The 16,144-nt window shown below is 49.3% G+C and overlaps 1 protein-coding gene across 1 annotated transcript in view; it reads right to left on the reverse strand.

Annotated features, from left to right (window-relative positions):
• Positions 1-2,247: 2,247 nt before the first annotated feature.
• Positions 2,248-16,144, reverse strand: part of LOC138293969 (peroxiredoxin-like) — a 166,414-nt gene continuing 152,517 nt past the window's right edge. The window contains exon 5 of the mRNA XM_069233230.1: positions 2,248-2,372. Within this exon, the coding sequence (XP_069089331.1) occupies positions 2,248-2,372 (125 nt within the window). The remainder of the gene's footprint in view (positions 2,373-16,144) is intronic.

Consider the following 16,144-nt stretch of genomic DNA (forward strand, 5'->3'; position numbering starts at 1 on the left):
CGTCGTCTTTCCATAGCCCCCCTTTCACATACATTCGTTTTAAGGAGCTTGTAAAGGCTGGCTTTACTAATCCACTCAGCTACCCACATAAAATATGGTTCTGTTCTTTGCAGCAGGCGTTTTAACCCTCTAGCTACTTTATGGCGAGTTAAAGCTGCCCCTAGACAAAACTCCCATCTCTCTCCCTTGCAGGAACATTATTCACAAACGTTATCTTGACATTTTACTTGTTTCCTGAAAGCTGGACGCACAAGGAACTTTTCAGCAGGTGCTATTAAATCGCAAGTTTCGTAAGTTATTGCTAAACACAGCGCTCCCCTGAGGTCAGCACCCGGTGGGACCTCACCGCTCGCACCAACCTAAAGCCGGCCCTGCATGCTTGCATTCATCAAGAGTCCCATATTGATCTCGCGGTGAAGCTTATGACCCTAACTAACCCCGCCAGTTTCAGAGGTTTTAGGAGCACAGATGACCTACCTTTCATGAAAAAAAAAATACAGGTGTATTTTCTGGAGAAATTGGACGTTACCCAACTCCACGAAGTTTAGTTTGCCCCCCTCATGTCCCGGGGGGTTCAGATATTATGTGGTGGGTACGTATAGTACCCCAGTTAATATTTGTTATTGAAGAGTCTCAAACTGTTGCGGACAGCATAATGGCAAACGAATCCAAAAATAGATGCTGTTGTGATGGCCAATCAAATTACAGCAATTTTGTGGGCACTGAACGTGGGTTTGCAGAACGGGTAGGCACATTAAACACTCAGAAATTATGTCTAAGGACCTGTCTAGATATAACTAAAGGGGCAGAGTAATTCAAACTACATGTTTTCTATTTTTCTAGGAACTACAAAAAACAGTGAACATATTTACATCATCTAATATAAAAACCTAGGTAGGGGGAAGCCCTGCATTCATTGTATGTGTGGTGTAATTATGTCTAGTAGATTTTGCTGTGATGGATCCCAAATATTAATCCGGTGATTTGATATACACCCAACCAAAACAGTTTCCTATTTTTATTTTAGTTTATTTTCACTGGGGGTATTTATAAAGGGCGAACCAAGCTGCAAAGGACACACAGATGCTGTCTGAAGCAACAGGATACCTGTTCAACATGAGAAGATTCAGAAACACGCCAGAATCGGAAACATATCGGAGTTTTTCCTCATTTGTGTACTTTATTCACGTTGCACTTCCGTTTGTACTGCTGTTGCTAAACATTGCTTAACTCTGTTCTGTGGGTGGTGGGGTGGGCTACTTTTCTAGGGTGGTGCCTATATGGATTTCAAGTTTATCCGCCCACTGCCCGGAATGGCCGCCACTCGTGTCTCTAATGCCCTTAGTGTGATTGGCTCTTCCATAGGTGCGCGAGCTGGCATAGAGAAGCTGGCATAGAGAAGCGTTCTCTCAGTCGTAACCTGATCTGGCTGACATCAGCACGTTGTTGGCCCAAACAGGCAATATTCTTCATAATTTAAATATGTTCCTGATGGGTTGACTTACCCTTTCCCAAATTATTGGTGATCCAGCTAAACAAATTAATTGAATCTTACTTCCAGTGGAGGAAATCAGGGATCACATTTGGAGGGTTACCATATAGAAACATCCCCTCCCTCTATCGCGCACTGGGCTCACCCACTGACACAACATAACATTCCTCTTTTACCTCAAATAAAATAAAACACAGGGACAAGTCAGACTTAATAAGCATGGTGACCCCCTGATCATGGACAAAACATGGGCAGCAATAGGGAGCTATTGAGAGAAAACACGAAAAGGGAGAGAGTACAGCATTGATTCAATTTAAAACCAAATTCTTCAGACTAGAAAATCTCATAGGGCAAAGTTGGAGATGATATCTCCTGGCTCCTTGACAAGTGGCTTCTTCTCTTGTCTCATCCTGCCTTGCCAGCCGTGGGCATCTGCTGGAATCTGACGGCACATCATGATCCTGCTCCGGGAACGAGGACCTCCTAGCTGCTTGAGGCAAATTTACAACAGGAGATGGTCCTGGTGGTCTAGGGAGCTCGGTCGGGACTTTGTCATCAGTCTCTGTTGCAATCCCTGGGATTGCAGAGAGATCCATCCTGGGGCTGCTCAGAGGAGACCAGCATTGCTTAAAACAAGATATGCTCCTTGAGATAGTCTCTCCAGCCTTCTGAGCAGTGATTATTTTCCATTTTACTGACTGTACCTTCCATGGCTCAATCTCAAAAGTTACTCCTGGGATGTCTATTCTTCAACATCACAACATCTCCAACCGTGACAGAACTTTGTTTCGCTCGGCAGAATCTGGACTTGCAGTCATTCTGTATCCGGCATAGTTGCAGTGTTCCAGCAACTTGTCTGTATCGCTGACGACCCGAAAATCTGGGGAATGACATCATCCACTGGTCGGTTCAAACACAGGGAGCTGGGACTGACGTGTGTTGTCGAGTGAGGTGTCAGACAGTGTTCCATGTGGAAAGCATAAAAGGCACAATCCATATTTTGTCCGTGGATCATTCTGCTTCTCCATTTACCTGTGGCCAGCGTGGCGTGAGCTTCTGGTGATTAATGCCCCAGGACTGAGGGTAATCTGTGAACTCCTGACTTGACAACAGAGGGCCTTTGTCTGTGCTCAGTTCCTCAAGGAACCCATGGGTGGCCATGATCCTCTCCAACCTCTGTATTGTTGGACTTGCGGTGGTTGAGTCCATGACCTCAACATCTGGATAATCTGCTTGGTTCCAGGGCAGTCGATGACTGTGAAATGAGACTCCTGCAGAATCAATTTTTCGATCCTCAGTGGTGGTTTAGAGGATGACCCCATGGATAGTGGATTTAAGAGTTTGTGATCCATATGAACAATGAAAAGCTGGCTATATAGATATAGGTGAAAGTGATGGCAGCCCCAGTGTACGCCAGTGGTCTTCTTTTCAATGTGGGAACACAGTTTCAGTCTCTGTCAGCACATGGCTAGTATATGCCACCAGTTTCAGACTGTATTGCTCTTTGTTAGTTCTCTTAACGCTGCTGTCAGGTCCGTCAAGTTTCAAATAAATCATCTACAGTATGTGACCATGTCTAGCAAGCTTCTCGCTCCTGTAACTGTGGTGGGTGCCGGTGCTGACTAGATGTCCTGAACTTTGACTGGGTTGGGTTGTACTCCATTTTAGGAGAATCAATAGCCAAAGAATGCTATTTGCTTCTGGAGGAAGGCACACTTTTCTCTGTAAAGCGAGAGACCATTGTCGTGCAGTCATTGGAAAGTGTCTGTCAGGTTATTAATGTGTTCTTCCAGCGAGGGGGCATGTATGAGTATGCCATCACTGATGTTGAGGACCCCCTCAAGGCCAGCCAGAATGCTCCTGATAGTGTCCTAAGCTGCACTGAAAACTCCAAAACAAAGGTGCTTTTATCTCCGTAGGACCACATGGGTGGAGAGGGTAGTGATGGCTCGAGACTCTAGCTCTAGCTTCAACTGGTGGTAGGCAGCTCACAAATCCATCTTGGAAAGCCAATTGGATCCATTCACTTCTGCCACAATGTCAGCCACAGTGGGCGTTAAGTGACGTTCTCGCTTAATGGCTAAATTGGGTAGGCACGTCAACGCAAATCTGAACTTCCCCGGGTTGTTTGGGTTTGTGCACCACCACGATTGGAGACACCAGTGGAGTTGGACAGTTGACCCGCTCAATGATATCAGCCTGTTCTAACCTATTCAGTGCCTCCTTTTCCTTTGGTCTCAGGTGGAAGGCCACACTGCTGTGTTTTAGTGCCATGGGTTGGACCGAGTTGCCGACCTGGAGATGTATCAGACAGTCTTTGAGGCACCCTATACCTTCAAACAGAGGTGCAAACTCTCTCACCATATAACTCACACTTTCCTGGTGTACACTGAATGGAAAAGCGACCAGTTGAAGAAGCTCTGCCACACGGCAGCTTTACCATTCCCGACCCTTCTTTTGTGACATACACTTTGGCACGAATGGAGTAAGATTTGTGAGCAATCTGTCGTGAACACACTGGCCAAAGGGAGTGGAGCCATATGCAAATACTTGATAAAAAAGGAAAAAATGGCCGAGGCGATCACTGCCGCATCTTTACACTCTGCTAAGTTGAAAATTTGTCCATGTACAAGGTGTGTGAGTCTTGAGGACCAGCCCCCTAATCCTCAAAACACCAGGACAAATTCCTGGTAAGGCAGAATTATCATGAGACTCACACACATATGTATTCCATATTATAGTAGAGGACTTTTTATATCACACAACCTTGCAGGATGCCATATATTGCAGTTTTCCACCACTTAGTTCTTCATGAAAAAAGTATTTAATTTTTCATGACAATCATAGTCCGTAAATTTGTTAAGTTTGTAGTAAGCATATTATCCTCAAACTTGTGGTAATCATACTAGCCATAGCCATATATCTACTATAATATGGACTACATATGTGTGGGGAGTCTCATGATAATATGCAAATACCTACATGTATGTGGGGCACAAGATACGCCTCACAGGAAGTGTCTGCATTACTGACTGCGCCATGATGTTAATGGATGCTCCAGTGCTGATCAGCACCTGCACTTGATGGCCAGCAGTCAACACGTTGCATTTTGGGATGCGTTTTCGGGGATGTCCCCCTGGTTGCACAGCACGTATGACGAGAACCGCAACTTTGATGTCGTCATCCTCGATGTCTCCCTCATCATCTGGGATATTCGAGGGTGCTCAACATTGACAGGTTTTGTCTTCTGTCCTTTGTGGGGCGTTAACCCCTTCTGTGCCGCGGACGTAGTGGTTACGTCCCGCGGCACAGTGCTGCTGTGCCGAGGACGTAACCACTACGTCCTCGGCACACAGCCCAGAGGGAGCGCTCTCGCTCCCTCTGTGTGCTTCCCCCCACCCCCCCAAAGTCAGGGATGGAAGGGGAAGCCCTTCCCCTTCCACCCCCGACCCCCCCACCCCCCCATAATGACGTCAGCGCGCGATCGCGCGCTGACTTCATTATGGGGATTTCGCCGCACAGGAAGCCATTTGCTTCCTGTGCGGCGACGAGGAAAGAGGTGAGTTCCTCTTCCCGGTGGGTGGGGGGTTTGGGCTAAAGAGGCACCGGGGGAAAGGAAAGGCTTTTCCTTTCCCCCGGTGTCTCTTTGAGCATTCCTGCTGCCCGATCGCATTGCGATCGGGCAGCAGGAATGCCCACTAGACACCAGGGATTTTTTTTTTTGTTGTTTGCTCGTGTTTCTTGCTGGCGGGGAGCGGCCCCTTGGGCAAGGGTCGCTCCCCTTGTGGGGGCAATTAGTTACGGCCATTTCTGCCCCCCTTGGGGGCAGATTGGCCTACTTTTTAGGCGGATCTGCCCCCAAGGGGGGCAGAAACCACTGGATCACCAGGGAATTATATTTTCTGTGCAGGTATGTTGGGAGGGGGGGCCCCCTTGGGCAAGGGGCGCCCCCCCCAAGGGGGCAGAGAACTGTTGGCCATTTCTGCCCCCCTTGGGGGCAGATCGGCCTATTTTTTTTAGGTCCATCTGCCCCCAAGGGGGGCAGAAGCCACTTAGGCACCAGGGATTGTGTGTGTAGTGGATGGGGGGGCGCCCCCTTGGGCAAGGGTCGCTCCCCTTTGGGGGGCATGTCTTTTAGGGCCATTTCTGCCCCCCTTGAGGGCAGATCAGCCTATTATTTTTAGGTTGATCTGCCCCAAGGGGGGCAGAAACCACTAGAACGCCAGGGATGTTTTTTTATGTGTTTATTTTTGTGGGGGGGCGTCCCCATGGGCACGGGGCGCCCCCCCAAGGGGGGCATTGACCTGTTGGCCATTTCTGCCCCCCCTGGGGGCAGATGGGCCTATTTTTCTAGACCCACCTGCCCCCAAGGGGGGCAGAAGCCACGTAGACACCAGGGATAGTGTGTGTGTGTGTGTGTGTTAGTGGATGGGGGGGGGCTTGGGCAAGGGTCGCCCCCCACTTTGGGGGCACATGTACCCAGGCCATTTCTGCACCCCTTGGAGACAGATCAGCCTATTATTTTTAGGCTGATCTGCCCCCAAGGGGGGCAGAAACCACTAGAACGCCAGGGATTTTTTTTTATGTGTTTATTTTTGTGGGGGGGTGTCCCCTTGGGCACGGGGCGCCCCCCCAAGGGGGGCATTGACCTGTTGGCCATTTCTGCCCCCCCTGGGGGCAGATGGGCCTATTTTTCTAGACCCACCTGCCCCCAAGGGGGGCAGAAGCCACGTAGACACCAGGGATAGTGTGTGTGTGTGTGTGTGTTAGTGGATGGGGGGGGGGCTTGGGCAAGGGTCGCCCCCCACTTTGGGGGCACATGTACCCAGGCCATTTCTGCACCCCTTGGAGACAGATCAGCCTATTATTTTTAGGCTGATCTGCCCCCAAGGGGGGCAGAAACCACTAGAACGCCAGGGTTTTTTTTTTATGTGTTTATTTTTGTGGGGGGGCGTCCCCTTGGGCACGGGGCGCCCCCCCAAGGGGGGCATTGACCTGTTGGCCATTTCTGCCCCCCCTGGGGGCAGATGGGCCTATTTTTCTAGACCCACCTGCCCCCAAGGGGGGCAGAAGCCACGTAGACACCAGGGATAGTGTGTGTGTTAGTGGATGGGGGGGGGCTTGGGCAAGGGTCGCCCCCCACTTTGGGGGCACATGTACCCAGGCCATTTCTGCACCCCTTGGAGACAGATCAGCCTATTATTTTTAGGCTGATCTGCCCCCAAGGGGGGCAGAAACCACTAGAACGCCAGGGATTTTTTTTTATGTGTTTATTTTTGTGGGGGGGCGTCCCCTCGGGCACGGGGCGCCCCCCCAAGGGGGGCATTGACCTGTTGGCCATTTCTGCCCCCCCTGGGGGCAGATGGGCCTATTTTTCTAGACCCACCTGCCCCCAAGGGGGGCAGAAGCCACGTAGACACCAGGGATAGTGTGTGTGTGTGTGTGTGTTAGTGGATGGGGGGGGGCTTGGGCAAGGGTCGCCCCCCACTTTGGGGGCACATGTACCCAGGCCATTTCTGCACCCCTTGGAGACAGATCAGCCTATTATTTTTAGGCTGATCTGCCCCCAAGGGGGGCAGAAACCACTAGAACGCCAGGGTTTTTTTTTTATGTGTTTATTTTTGTGGGGGGGCGTCCCCTTGGGCACGGGGCGCCCCCCCAAGGGGGGCATTGACCTGTTGGCCATTTCTGCCCCCCCTGGGGGCAGATGGGCCTATTTTTCTAGACCCACCTGCCCCCAAGGGGGGCAGAAGCCACGTAGACACCAGGGATAGTGTGTGTGTGTGTGTGTGTTAGTGGATGGGGGGGGCTTGGGCAAGGGTCGCCCCCCACTTTGGGGGCACATGTACCCAGGCCATTTCTGCACCCCTTGGAGACAGATCAGCCTATTATTTTTAGGCTGATCTGCCCCCAAGGGGGGCAGAAACCACTAGAACGCCAGGGATTTTTTTTTATGTGTTTATTTTTGTGGGGGGGCGTCCCCTCGGGCACGGGGCGCCCCCCCAAGGGGGGCATTGACCTGTTGGCCATTTCTGCCCCCCCTGGGGGCAGATGGGCCTATTTTTCTAGACCCACCTGCCCCCAAGGGGGGCAGAAGCCACGTAGACACCAGGGATAGTGTGTGTGTGTGTGTGTGTTAGTGGATGGGGGGGGGTTTGGGCAAGGGTCGCCCCCCACTTTGGGGGCACATGTACCCAGGCCATTTCTGCACCCCTTGGAGACAGATCAGCCTATTATTTTTAGGCTGATCTGCCCCCAAGGGGGGCAGAAACCACTAGAACGCCAGGGATTTTTTTTAATGTGTTTATTTTTGTGGGGGGGCGTCCCCTCGGGCACGGGGCGCCCCCCCAAGGGGGGCATTGACCTGTTGGCCATTTCTGCCCCCCCTGGGGGCAGATGGGCCTATTTTTCTAGACCCACCTGCCCCCAAGGGGGGCAGAAGCCACGTAGACACCAGGGATAGTGTGTGTGTGTGTGTGTGTTAGTGGATGGGGGGGGGCTTGGGCAAGGGTCGCCCCCCACTTTGGGGGCACAGGTACCCAGGCCATTTCTGCACCCCTTGGAGACAGATCAGCCTATTATTTTTAGGCTGATCTGCCCCCAAGGGGGGCAGAAACCACTAGAACGCCAGGGATTTTTTTTTATGTGTTTATTTTTGTGGGGGGGCGTCCCCTTGGTCACGGGGCGCCCCCCCAGGGGGGCATTGACCTGTTGGCCATTTCTACACCCCCTGGGGGCAGATGGGCCTATTTTCTTAGGCCCACCTGCCCCCAAGGGGGCAGAAGCCACTTAGGCACCAGGGATAGTGTTGTGTGTGTTTTTTTTTGTTTTTTTTTGTTTGAGGGCTGTCCCCTTTGGCAAGGGTCGCTCTCCATGGGGACACAGTACTAAAGGTATTTTCTGGCTTCCTTGGGGCACACAGGCCTATTTTTTTAGTAGGCCCATCTGCCCCTATGACAGAATCCACTTAGGCACCAATTTCTAAAATGTTTGATGGTGGGGTGTTTGTCAACTGAAGAAGTCTTTGCATTTGTGATAAAAAAAAATGTCCTCCTTTTTGTTCTAGTTCAAAGCTTTTGCTTTATTTGCTGTGGCTCCTTGCGGTTTTGGCGGTGGTTGACCTGCAGTTTGCACAGTTGCATGTTTTAGGTAAGTAAAAACAATTTACTCCAAAGGAGTATTGTTGCCATGCATGAATGACATGTTTGTAGGGGGTGTACTAAATGCAGGATTGTGTGTGAAATTGTCCTTAGGTTTGTGCACAATGATATTTGTTGTGTCTTATTTCTAATTTGCCTTTCTTTCTTTCTTTTTAGTGGGATATCATTGGTGATTGCTGTGTAGTTGCTGGTGAATCAAGCTTTTTCAGGCAAGTGAGCGGTATAGTTTTTGAGTTTGTAACTCTTACTAACAAAGCTACACTTTGTTACTTGTCTTACACAGTGCTGGTTGTTGGTGGTGAATTTGTCCAGTTAATTTTAGCAGGAGAGATCATGGCTAGCCGCAGGATGACCGCTCAGCAGGTGGTTGGTATGCTTTTTGAGTCACAGTCTGATCATGACTATGAGACGGACTCTGCATCTGAGGCAGAGGAGAAAGTCAGAGATTCTGGCAGTGATGTTTCTGTTGGAGGGGAATCTTCTGATGATGAAGCCACACTCAGTGCAGATGAAGGTTCTGTTTTAGAGGAGGACATTGATGTGCCAATAGTGCAGCAACCTGGGGCTGAAAGGTTTCCCGTTAGAAGACCTGATGTCTGGGTTGCCCCAAACATGGAGCAGCCAGAGTTGCCTGCCTTTACTGGTCTCCCGGGGTGTAACGCCAATACAGAGAACTTTATGCCTATCAATTTCTTTGAGTTATTCATGGATGATGTGTTTTTGGAAGAGATTGTTGAGCAGACTAATTTGTATGCGGAGCAGCATTTGAGGGACAACGCTGCTAGACTTAGGCCACACTCTAGAGCTGCCCAGTGGATTCCCACAAATTTGGAGGAGCTAAAAAAGTTTTTGGGTTTGACTTTTTTGATGGGGTTGATAAGGAAGCCGTCACTGGCTTCTTATTGGTCTACTAGTCCCTTGATGGCAACAGCTATATTTCCAGCTACCATGAGTCGTAATCGGTATTTGCTTCTTCTTAGGATGCTGCATTTTGTTGACAATGCATTAGCCTTGCCACGAGATCACCCAGATTCTGACCGTCTTTTTAAGATTAGGCCTGTCCTTGATCATTTTGTAGATCGGTTTTCGGAGGTCTATGTTCCAGGCAAAGAGATAAGTGTGGACGAGTCTTTGGTCCTCTTCAAGGGTCGTTTGGTTTTTAGGCAGTACATTCCTAGCAAAAGGGCACGATATGGAATTAAATTGTATATGCTGTCTGAAAGTAGGACAGGATATGTGTATAGTTTCCGTGTGTACACTGGTAGGGATTCCAATATTGACCCCCCTGGTTGTCCTCCCACTTTTGGAGTTACTGAGAAAATAGTGTGGGATCTTGGTAGACGACTGTTCAACAAAGGTCACCATTTGTATGTAGATAACTTCTACACTGGTGTGCAGTTGTTCAAGGAATTGTTTAGAGTGGACACAGTTGCTTGTGGCACAATCCGTTCTAACCGGAAAGGCTATCCAAGGGAGCTTGTCTGTAAAAAACTTGAGAGGGGACAGTGCTGTGCCTTGCGGAACGAGGAGCTGCTAGCTTTGAAATTTTCAGACAAGAGGGATGTCTACATGCTAAGTACCATCCATGATGAGAGTACTTCCCCTGTGACTGTTTGGGGCCAGGTTGCTGAAGTGCGCAAACCTGTGTGCATTTTAGATTATAATAAGCACATGGGAGGTGTAGATAGAGTTGACCAGAGGTTGGAACCTTATACTGCTATTCGTAAGTCTTATGTTTGGTATAAGAAGTTAGCACTTCACCTCTTCCACTTAGCAACCTTCAAGTCTTTTATTGTGTTTAGGGATAGGTCTCCAGACTCAAAGATGACATTTGTGAAATTTCAGGAGTCAGTGATAGAGAGCCTTATTGTGGTGGAACAGGCCAGAGTTCCTAGAGAAGCAGTGGTGGAGGATGTGGCTAGATTGAAAGATCGCCACTTTGCTGAGCACATTCCTCCCACACCCAAAAAAGACTTTCCAGCTAAGAAATGTAGAGTGTGTTTTCGAAGAGGTATCCGGAGGGAGACTCGAATGTACTGCCCAGATTGTCCTTCAAAGCCTGGGCTGTGTGTCGGTGCTTGTTTTAAGAATTACCACACCCAGAAGAATTTCTGGGAACAACCATGAGTGTAAACTCATGTCTGTTTTGTATTTTCATGTGTTTAGTTTCATGGTTAGCATTTCTGTCATGTTGTTAGTTAGAGCTTTTGTGTTTGTTGTTTTGTAATTCTTTCTACTTAGTTAGGGGTTCCTCTGTTAAAAAAAAAAAAATATGATGCCATTGTGTGTGGAGTGGGGCTTGGCTGAGACTGTACATATTGACTTGATGTTGGCTACTGCAACACACTGCAAGCCAAACACCAGTCCACACACTCCCATCAGCTGGTGTGATTGTTGTATCAGGCATGTGGGCGTATGTAAGTGATGGGCCCTTGAGTGGCGCTGTCTGTCGATGTGAGTGTTGTAATGTGCTGGGCCCGTGGCTGGCGGTGTGAATGGCCTTGTGTGTGTCATGTATGAAAGTTGTGTGAATGGACTGTAAAGCGGTTGGTGCCTTGTCGCGGCTTTACAGCTCACGAGCTGTGAGTCATTGGTTCAGTTTTTTGCCTTTCAGTTACTAACAGTGCTTTTCATTTTTGTGAAAGCTCTTGTTAGTAAAATTTGATCCACTGAACCATCACTCACCCTCGTGCCAAATCCAACCAGTATGTGTGGTAAAAATGACCAAACCTGCTCCGCTGTAATCAGGCGTCGCAGCACACCTATGACACGCTAGGTGCCTCAGGTGGGACCCCGATGATGAAGCATGCCACCAACTTGGTTGGTGGGTGAGGGGTCTTTTTCACATAACCTAAGTGTGTTTCTTTTCAAAATTTTAGTGTTTGGCACATCACGGACGTATGTGGGCACATCAAAACGATATATTACAAAACTACCTGTGTTTGGGGGGGGAGAGGGCACCTATGTTTTTGGTCCTGTGTGCGGCCTTCATCTAGGGAAACCTACCAAACCCAGACATTTTTTAAAACTAGACACCCCAAGGAGTCTAGGGAGGAGTGGCTTGCGTGGATCCCCCAACATTTTCTTACCCAGACTCCTCTGTAAACCTCAAAATGTGCTTAAAAAAAGCATATTTTCCTGACTTTTCTTCGTACGATCACCACTCCAGCACAAAATTCCTACTCCCCAGTGTTCCCCTCAGTCTCCCAAATAAAATGACACCTCACGTATGTGGGTCCCCAAAGCAGAGTCAGTCTAAAGATGTATAAAAGAATATGTCCTTATAAACTCGCAGTACTATCCCCTGTATCTCTACAAGTTTTGGGCCTTATTCTGTTGGAGGCACCTGGCCCACCCACACAACTGAGGTATCATTTTTATCGGGAGACTTGGGGGAACGCTGGGTGGAAGGAAATTTGTGGCTCCACTCAGATTCCAGAACTTTCTGTCACCGAAATGTGTGAAAAATGCGTTTTTTTAGCCAATATTTGAGGTTTGGAAAGGATTCTGGGTAACAGAACCTGGTCAGAGCCCCTCAAGTCACCCCATCTTGGATTCCCCTAGGTCTCTAGTTTTCAGAAATGCACAGGTTTGGTAGGTTTCCCTAGGTGCTGGCTGAGCTACAGGCCAAAAACTACAGGTAGGCACTGTTTTCAATGAAAAAATGTGATGTGTCCACGCTGCGCTTTGGGGCGTTTCCTGTCGCGGGCGCTAGGCCTACCCACACAAGTGAGGTATAATTTTTATCGGGAGACGTGGGGGAACGCTGGGTGGAAGGAAATTTGTGGCCCCTCTCAGATTCCAGAACTTTCTGCCACAGAAATGTGAGGAACATGTGTTTTTTTAGCCAAATTTTGAGCTTTGCAAAGGATTCTGGGTAACAGAACCTGGTCCGAGCCCCGCCAGTCACCCCTCCTTGGATTCCCCTAGGTCTCTAGTTTTCAGAAATGCACAGGTTTGGTAGGTTTCCCTAGGTGGCGGCTGAGCTACAGGCCAAAATCTACAGGTAGGCACTTTGCTAAAAACAGGTCTGTTTTCTGTGATGTGTCCACGTTGCGCTTTGGGGCGTTTCCTGTCGCGGGCGCTAGGCCTACCCACACAAGTGAGGTATCATTTTTATCGGGAGACGTGGGGGAACGCTGGGTGGAAGGAAATTTGTGGCTCCTCTCAGATTCCAGAACTTTCTGCCACAGAAATGTGAGGAACATGTGTTTTTTTAGCCAATTTTTGAGCTTTGCAAAGGATTCTGGGTAACAGAACCTGGTCCGAGCCCCGCCAGTCACCCCTCCTTGGATTCCCCTAGGTCTCTAGTTTTCAGAAATGTACAGGTTTGGTAGGTTTCCCTAGGTGCCGGCTGAGCTAGAGGCCAAAATCTACAGGTAGTCACTTCGCAAAAAACACCTCTGTTTTCTTCCAAAATTTTGGTGGTGTCCACGTTGCGCTTTGGGGCGTTTCCTGTCGCGGGCGCTAGGCCTACCCACGCAAGTGAGGTATCATTTTTATCGGGAGACTTGGGGGAACGCTGGGTGGAAGGAAATTTGTGGCTCCTCCCAGATTCCAGAACTTTCTGCCACAGAAATGTGAGGAACATGTGTTTTTTTAGCCAATTTTTGAGCTTTGCAAAGGATTCTGGGTAACAGAACCTGGTCCGAGCCCCGCCAGTCACCCCTCCTTGGATTCCCCTAGGTCTCTAGTTTTCAGAAATGCACAGGTTTGGTAGGTTTCCCTAGGTGGCGGCTGAGCTACAGGCCAAAATCTACAGGTAGGCACTTTGCTAAAAACAGGTCTGTTTTCTGTGATGTGTCCACGTTGCGCTTTGGGGCGTTTCCTGTCGCGGGCGCTAGGCCTACCCACACAAGTGAGGTATCATTTTTATCGGGAGACGTGGGGGAACGCTGGGTGGAAGGAAATTTGTGGCTCCTCTCAGATTCCAGAACTTTCTGCCACAGAAATGTGAGGAACATGTGTTTTTTTAGCCAATTTTTGAGCTTTGCAAAGGATTCTGGGTAACAGAACCTGGTCCGAGCCCCGCCAGTCACCCCTCCTTGGATTCCCCTAGGTCTCTAGTTTTCAGAAATGCACAGGTTTGGTAGGTTTCCCTAGGTGGCGGCTGAGCTACAGGCCAAAATCTACAGGTAGGCACTTCGCTAAAAACAGGTCTGTTTTCTTCAAAAATTTTGGTGGTGTCCACGTTGCGCTTTGGGGCGTTTCCTGTCGCGGGCGCTAGGCCTACCCACGCAAGTGAGGTATCATTTTTATCGGGAGACTTGGGGGAACGCTGGGTGGAAGGAAATTTGTGGCTCCTCCCAGATTCCAGAACTTTCTGCCACAGAAATGTGAGGAACATGTGTTTTTTTAGCCAATTTTTGAGCTTTGCAAAGGATTCTGGGTAACAGAACCTGGTCAGAGCCCCTCAAGTCACCCCATCTTGGATTCCCCTAGGTCTCTAGTTTTCAGAAATGCACAGGTTTGGTAGGTTTCCCTAGGTGCTGGCTGAGCTACAGGCCAAAAACTACAGGTAGGCACTGTTTTCAATGAAAAAATGTGATGTGTCCACGCTGCGCTTTGGGGCGTTTCCTGTCGCGGGCGCTAGGCCTACCCACACAAGTGAGGTATAATTTTTATCGGGAGACGTGGGGGAACGCTGGGTGGAAGGAAATTTGTGGCCCCTCTCAGATTCCAGAACTTTCTGCCACAGAAATGTGAGGAACATGTGTTTTTTTAGCCAAATTTTGAGCTTTGCAAAGGATTCTGGGTAACAGAACCTGGTCCGAGCCCCGCCAGTCACCCCTCCTTGGATTCCCCTAGGTCTCTAGTTTTCAGAAATGCACAGGTTTGGTAGGTTTCCCTAGGTGGCGGCTGAGCTACAGGCCAAAATCTACAGGTAGGCACTTTGCTAAAAACAGGTCTGTTTTCTGTGATGTGTCCACGTTGCGCTTTGGGGCGTTTCCTGTCGCGGGCGCTAGGCCTACCCACACAAGTGAGGTATCATTTTTATCGGGAGACGTGGGGGAACGCTGGGTGGAAGGAAATTTGTGGCTCCTCTCAGATTCCAGAACTTTCTGCCACAGAAATGTGAGGAACATGTGTTTTTTTAGCCAATTTTTGAGCTTTGCAAAGGATTCTGGGTAACAGAACCTGGTCCGAGCCCCGCCAGTCACCCCTCCTTGGATTCCCCTAGGTCTCTAGTTCTCAGAAATGTACAGGTTTGGTAGGTTTCCCTAGGTGCCGGCTGAGCTAGAGGCCAAAATCTACAGGTAGTCACTTCGCAAAAAACACCTCTGTTTTCTTCCAAAATTTTGGTGGTGTCCACGTTGCGCTTTGGGGCGTTTCCTGTCGCGGGCGCTAGGCCTACCCACGCAAGTGAGGTATCATTTTTATCGGGAGACTTGGGGGAACGCTGGGTGGAAGGAAATTTGTGGCTCCTCCCAGATTCCAGAACTTTCTGCCACAGAAATGTGAGGAACATGTGTTTTTTTAGCCAATTTTTGAGCTTTGCAAAGGATTCTGGGTAACAGAACCTGGTCCGAGCCCCGCCAGTCACCCCTCCTTGGATTCCCCTAGGTCTCTAGTTTTCAGAAATGCACAGGTTTGGTAGGTTTCCCTAGGTGGCGGCTGAGCTACAGGCCAAAATCTACAGGTAGGCACTTTGCTAAAAACAGGTCTGTTTTCTGTGATGTGTCCACGTTGCGCTTTGGGGCGTTTCCTGTCGCGGGCGCTAGGCCTACCCACACAAGTGAGGTATCATTTTTATCGGGAGACGTGGGGGAACGCTGGGTGGAAGGAAATTTGTGGCTCCTCTCAGATTCCAGAACTTTCTGCCACAGAAATGTGAGGAACATGTGTTTTTTTAGCCAATTTTTGAGCTTTGCAAAGGATTCTGGGTAACAGAACCTGGTCCGAGCCCCGCCAGTCACCCCTCCTTGGATTCCCCTAGGTCTCTAGTTTTCAGAAATGCACAGGTTTGGTAGGTTTCCCTAGGTGGCGGCTGAGCTACAGGCCAAAATCTACAGGTAGGCACTTCGCTAAAAACAGGTCTGTTTTCTTCAAAAATTTTGGTGGTGTCCACGTTGCGCTTTGGGGCGTTTCCTGTCGCGGGCGCTAGGCCTACCCACGCAAGTGAGGTATCATTTTTATCGGGAGACTTGGGGGAACGCTGGGTGGAAGGAAATTTGTGGCTCCTCCCAGATTCCAGAACTTTCTGCCACAGAAATGTGAGGAACATGTGTTTTTTTAGCCAATTTTTGAGCTTTGCAAAGGATTCTGGGTAACAGAACCTGGTCCGAGCCCCGCCAGTCACCCCTCCTTGGATTCCCCTAGGTCTCTAGTTTTCAGAAATGCACAGGTTTGGTAGGTTTCCCTAGGTGGCGGCTGAGCTACAGGCCAAAATCTACAGGTAGGCACTTTGCTAAAAACAGGTCTGTTTTCTGTGATGTGTCCACGTTGCGCTTTGGGGCGTTTCCTGTCGCGGGCGCTAGGCCTACCCACACAA

The sequence above is a fragment of the Pleurodeles waltl genome, chromosome 4_2 (genome assembly GCF_031143425.1).
Source record: "Pleurodeles waltl isolate 20211129_DDA chromosome 4_2, aPleWal1.hap1.20221129, whole genome shotgun sequence".
Lineage (NCBI taxonomy): Eukaryota > Metazoa > Chordata > Amphibia > Caudata > Salamandridae > Pleurodeles > Pleurodeles waltl.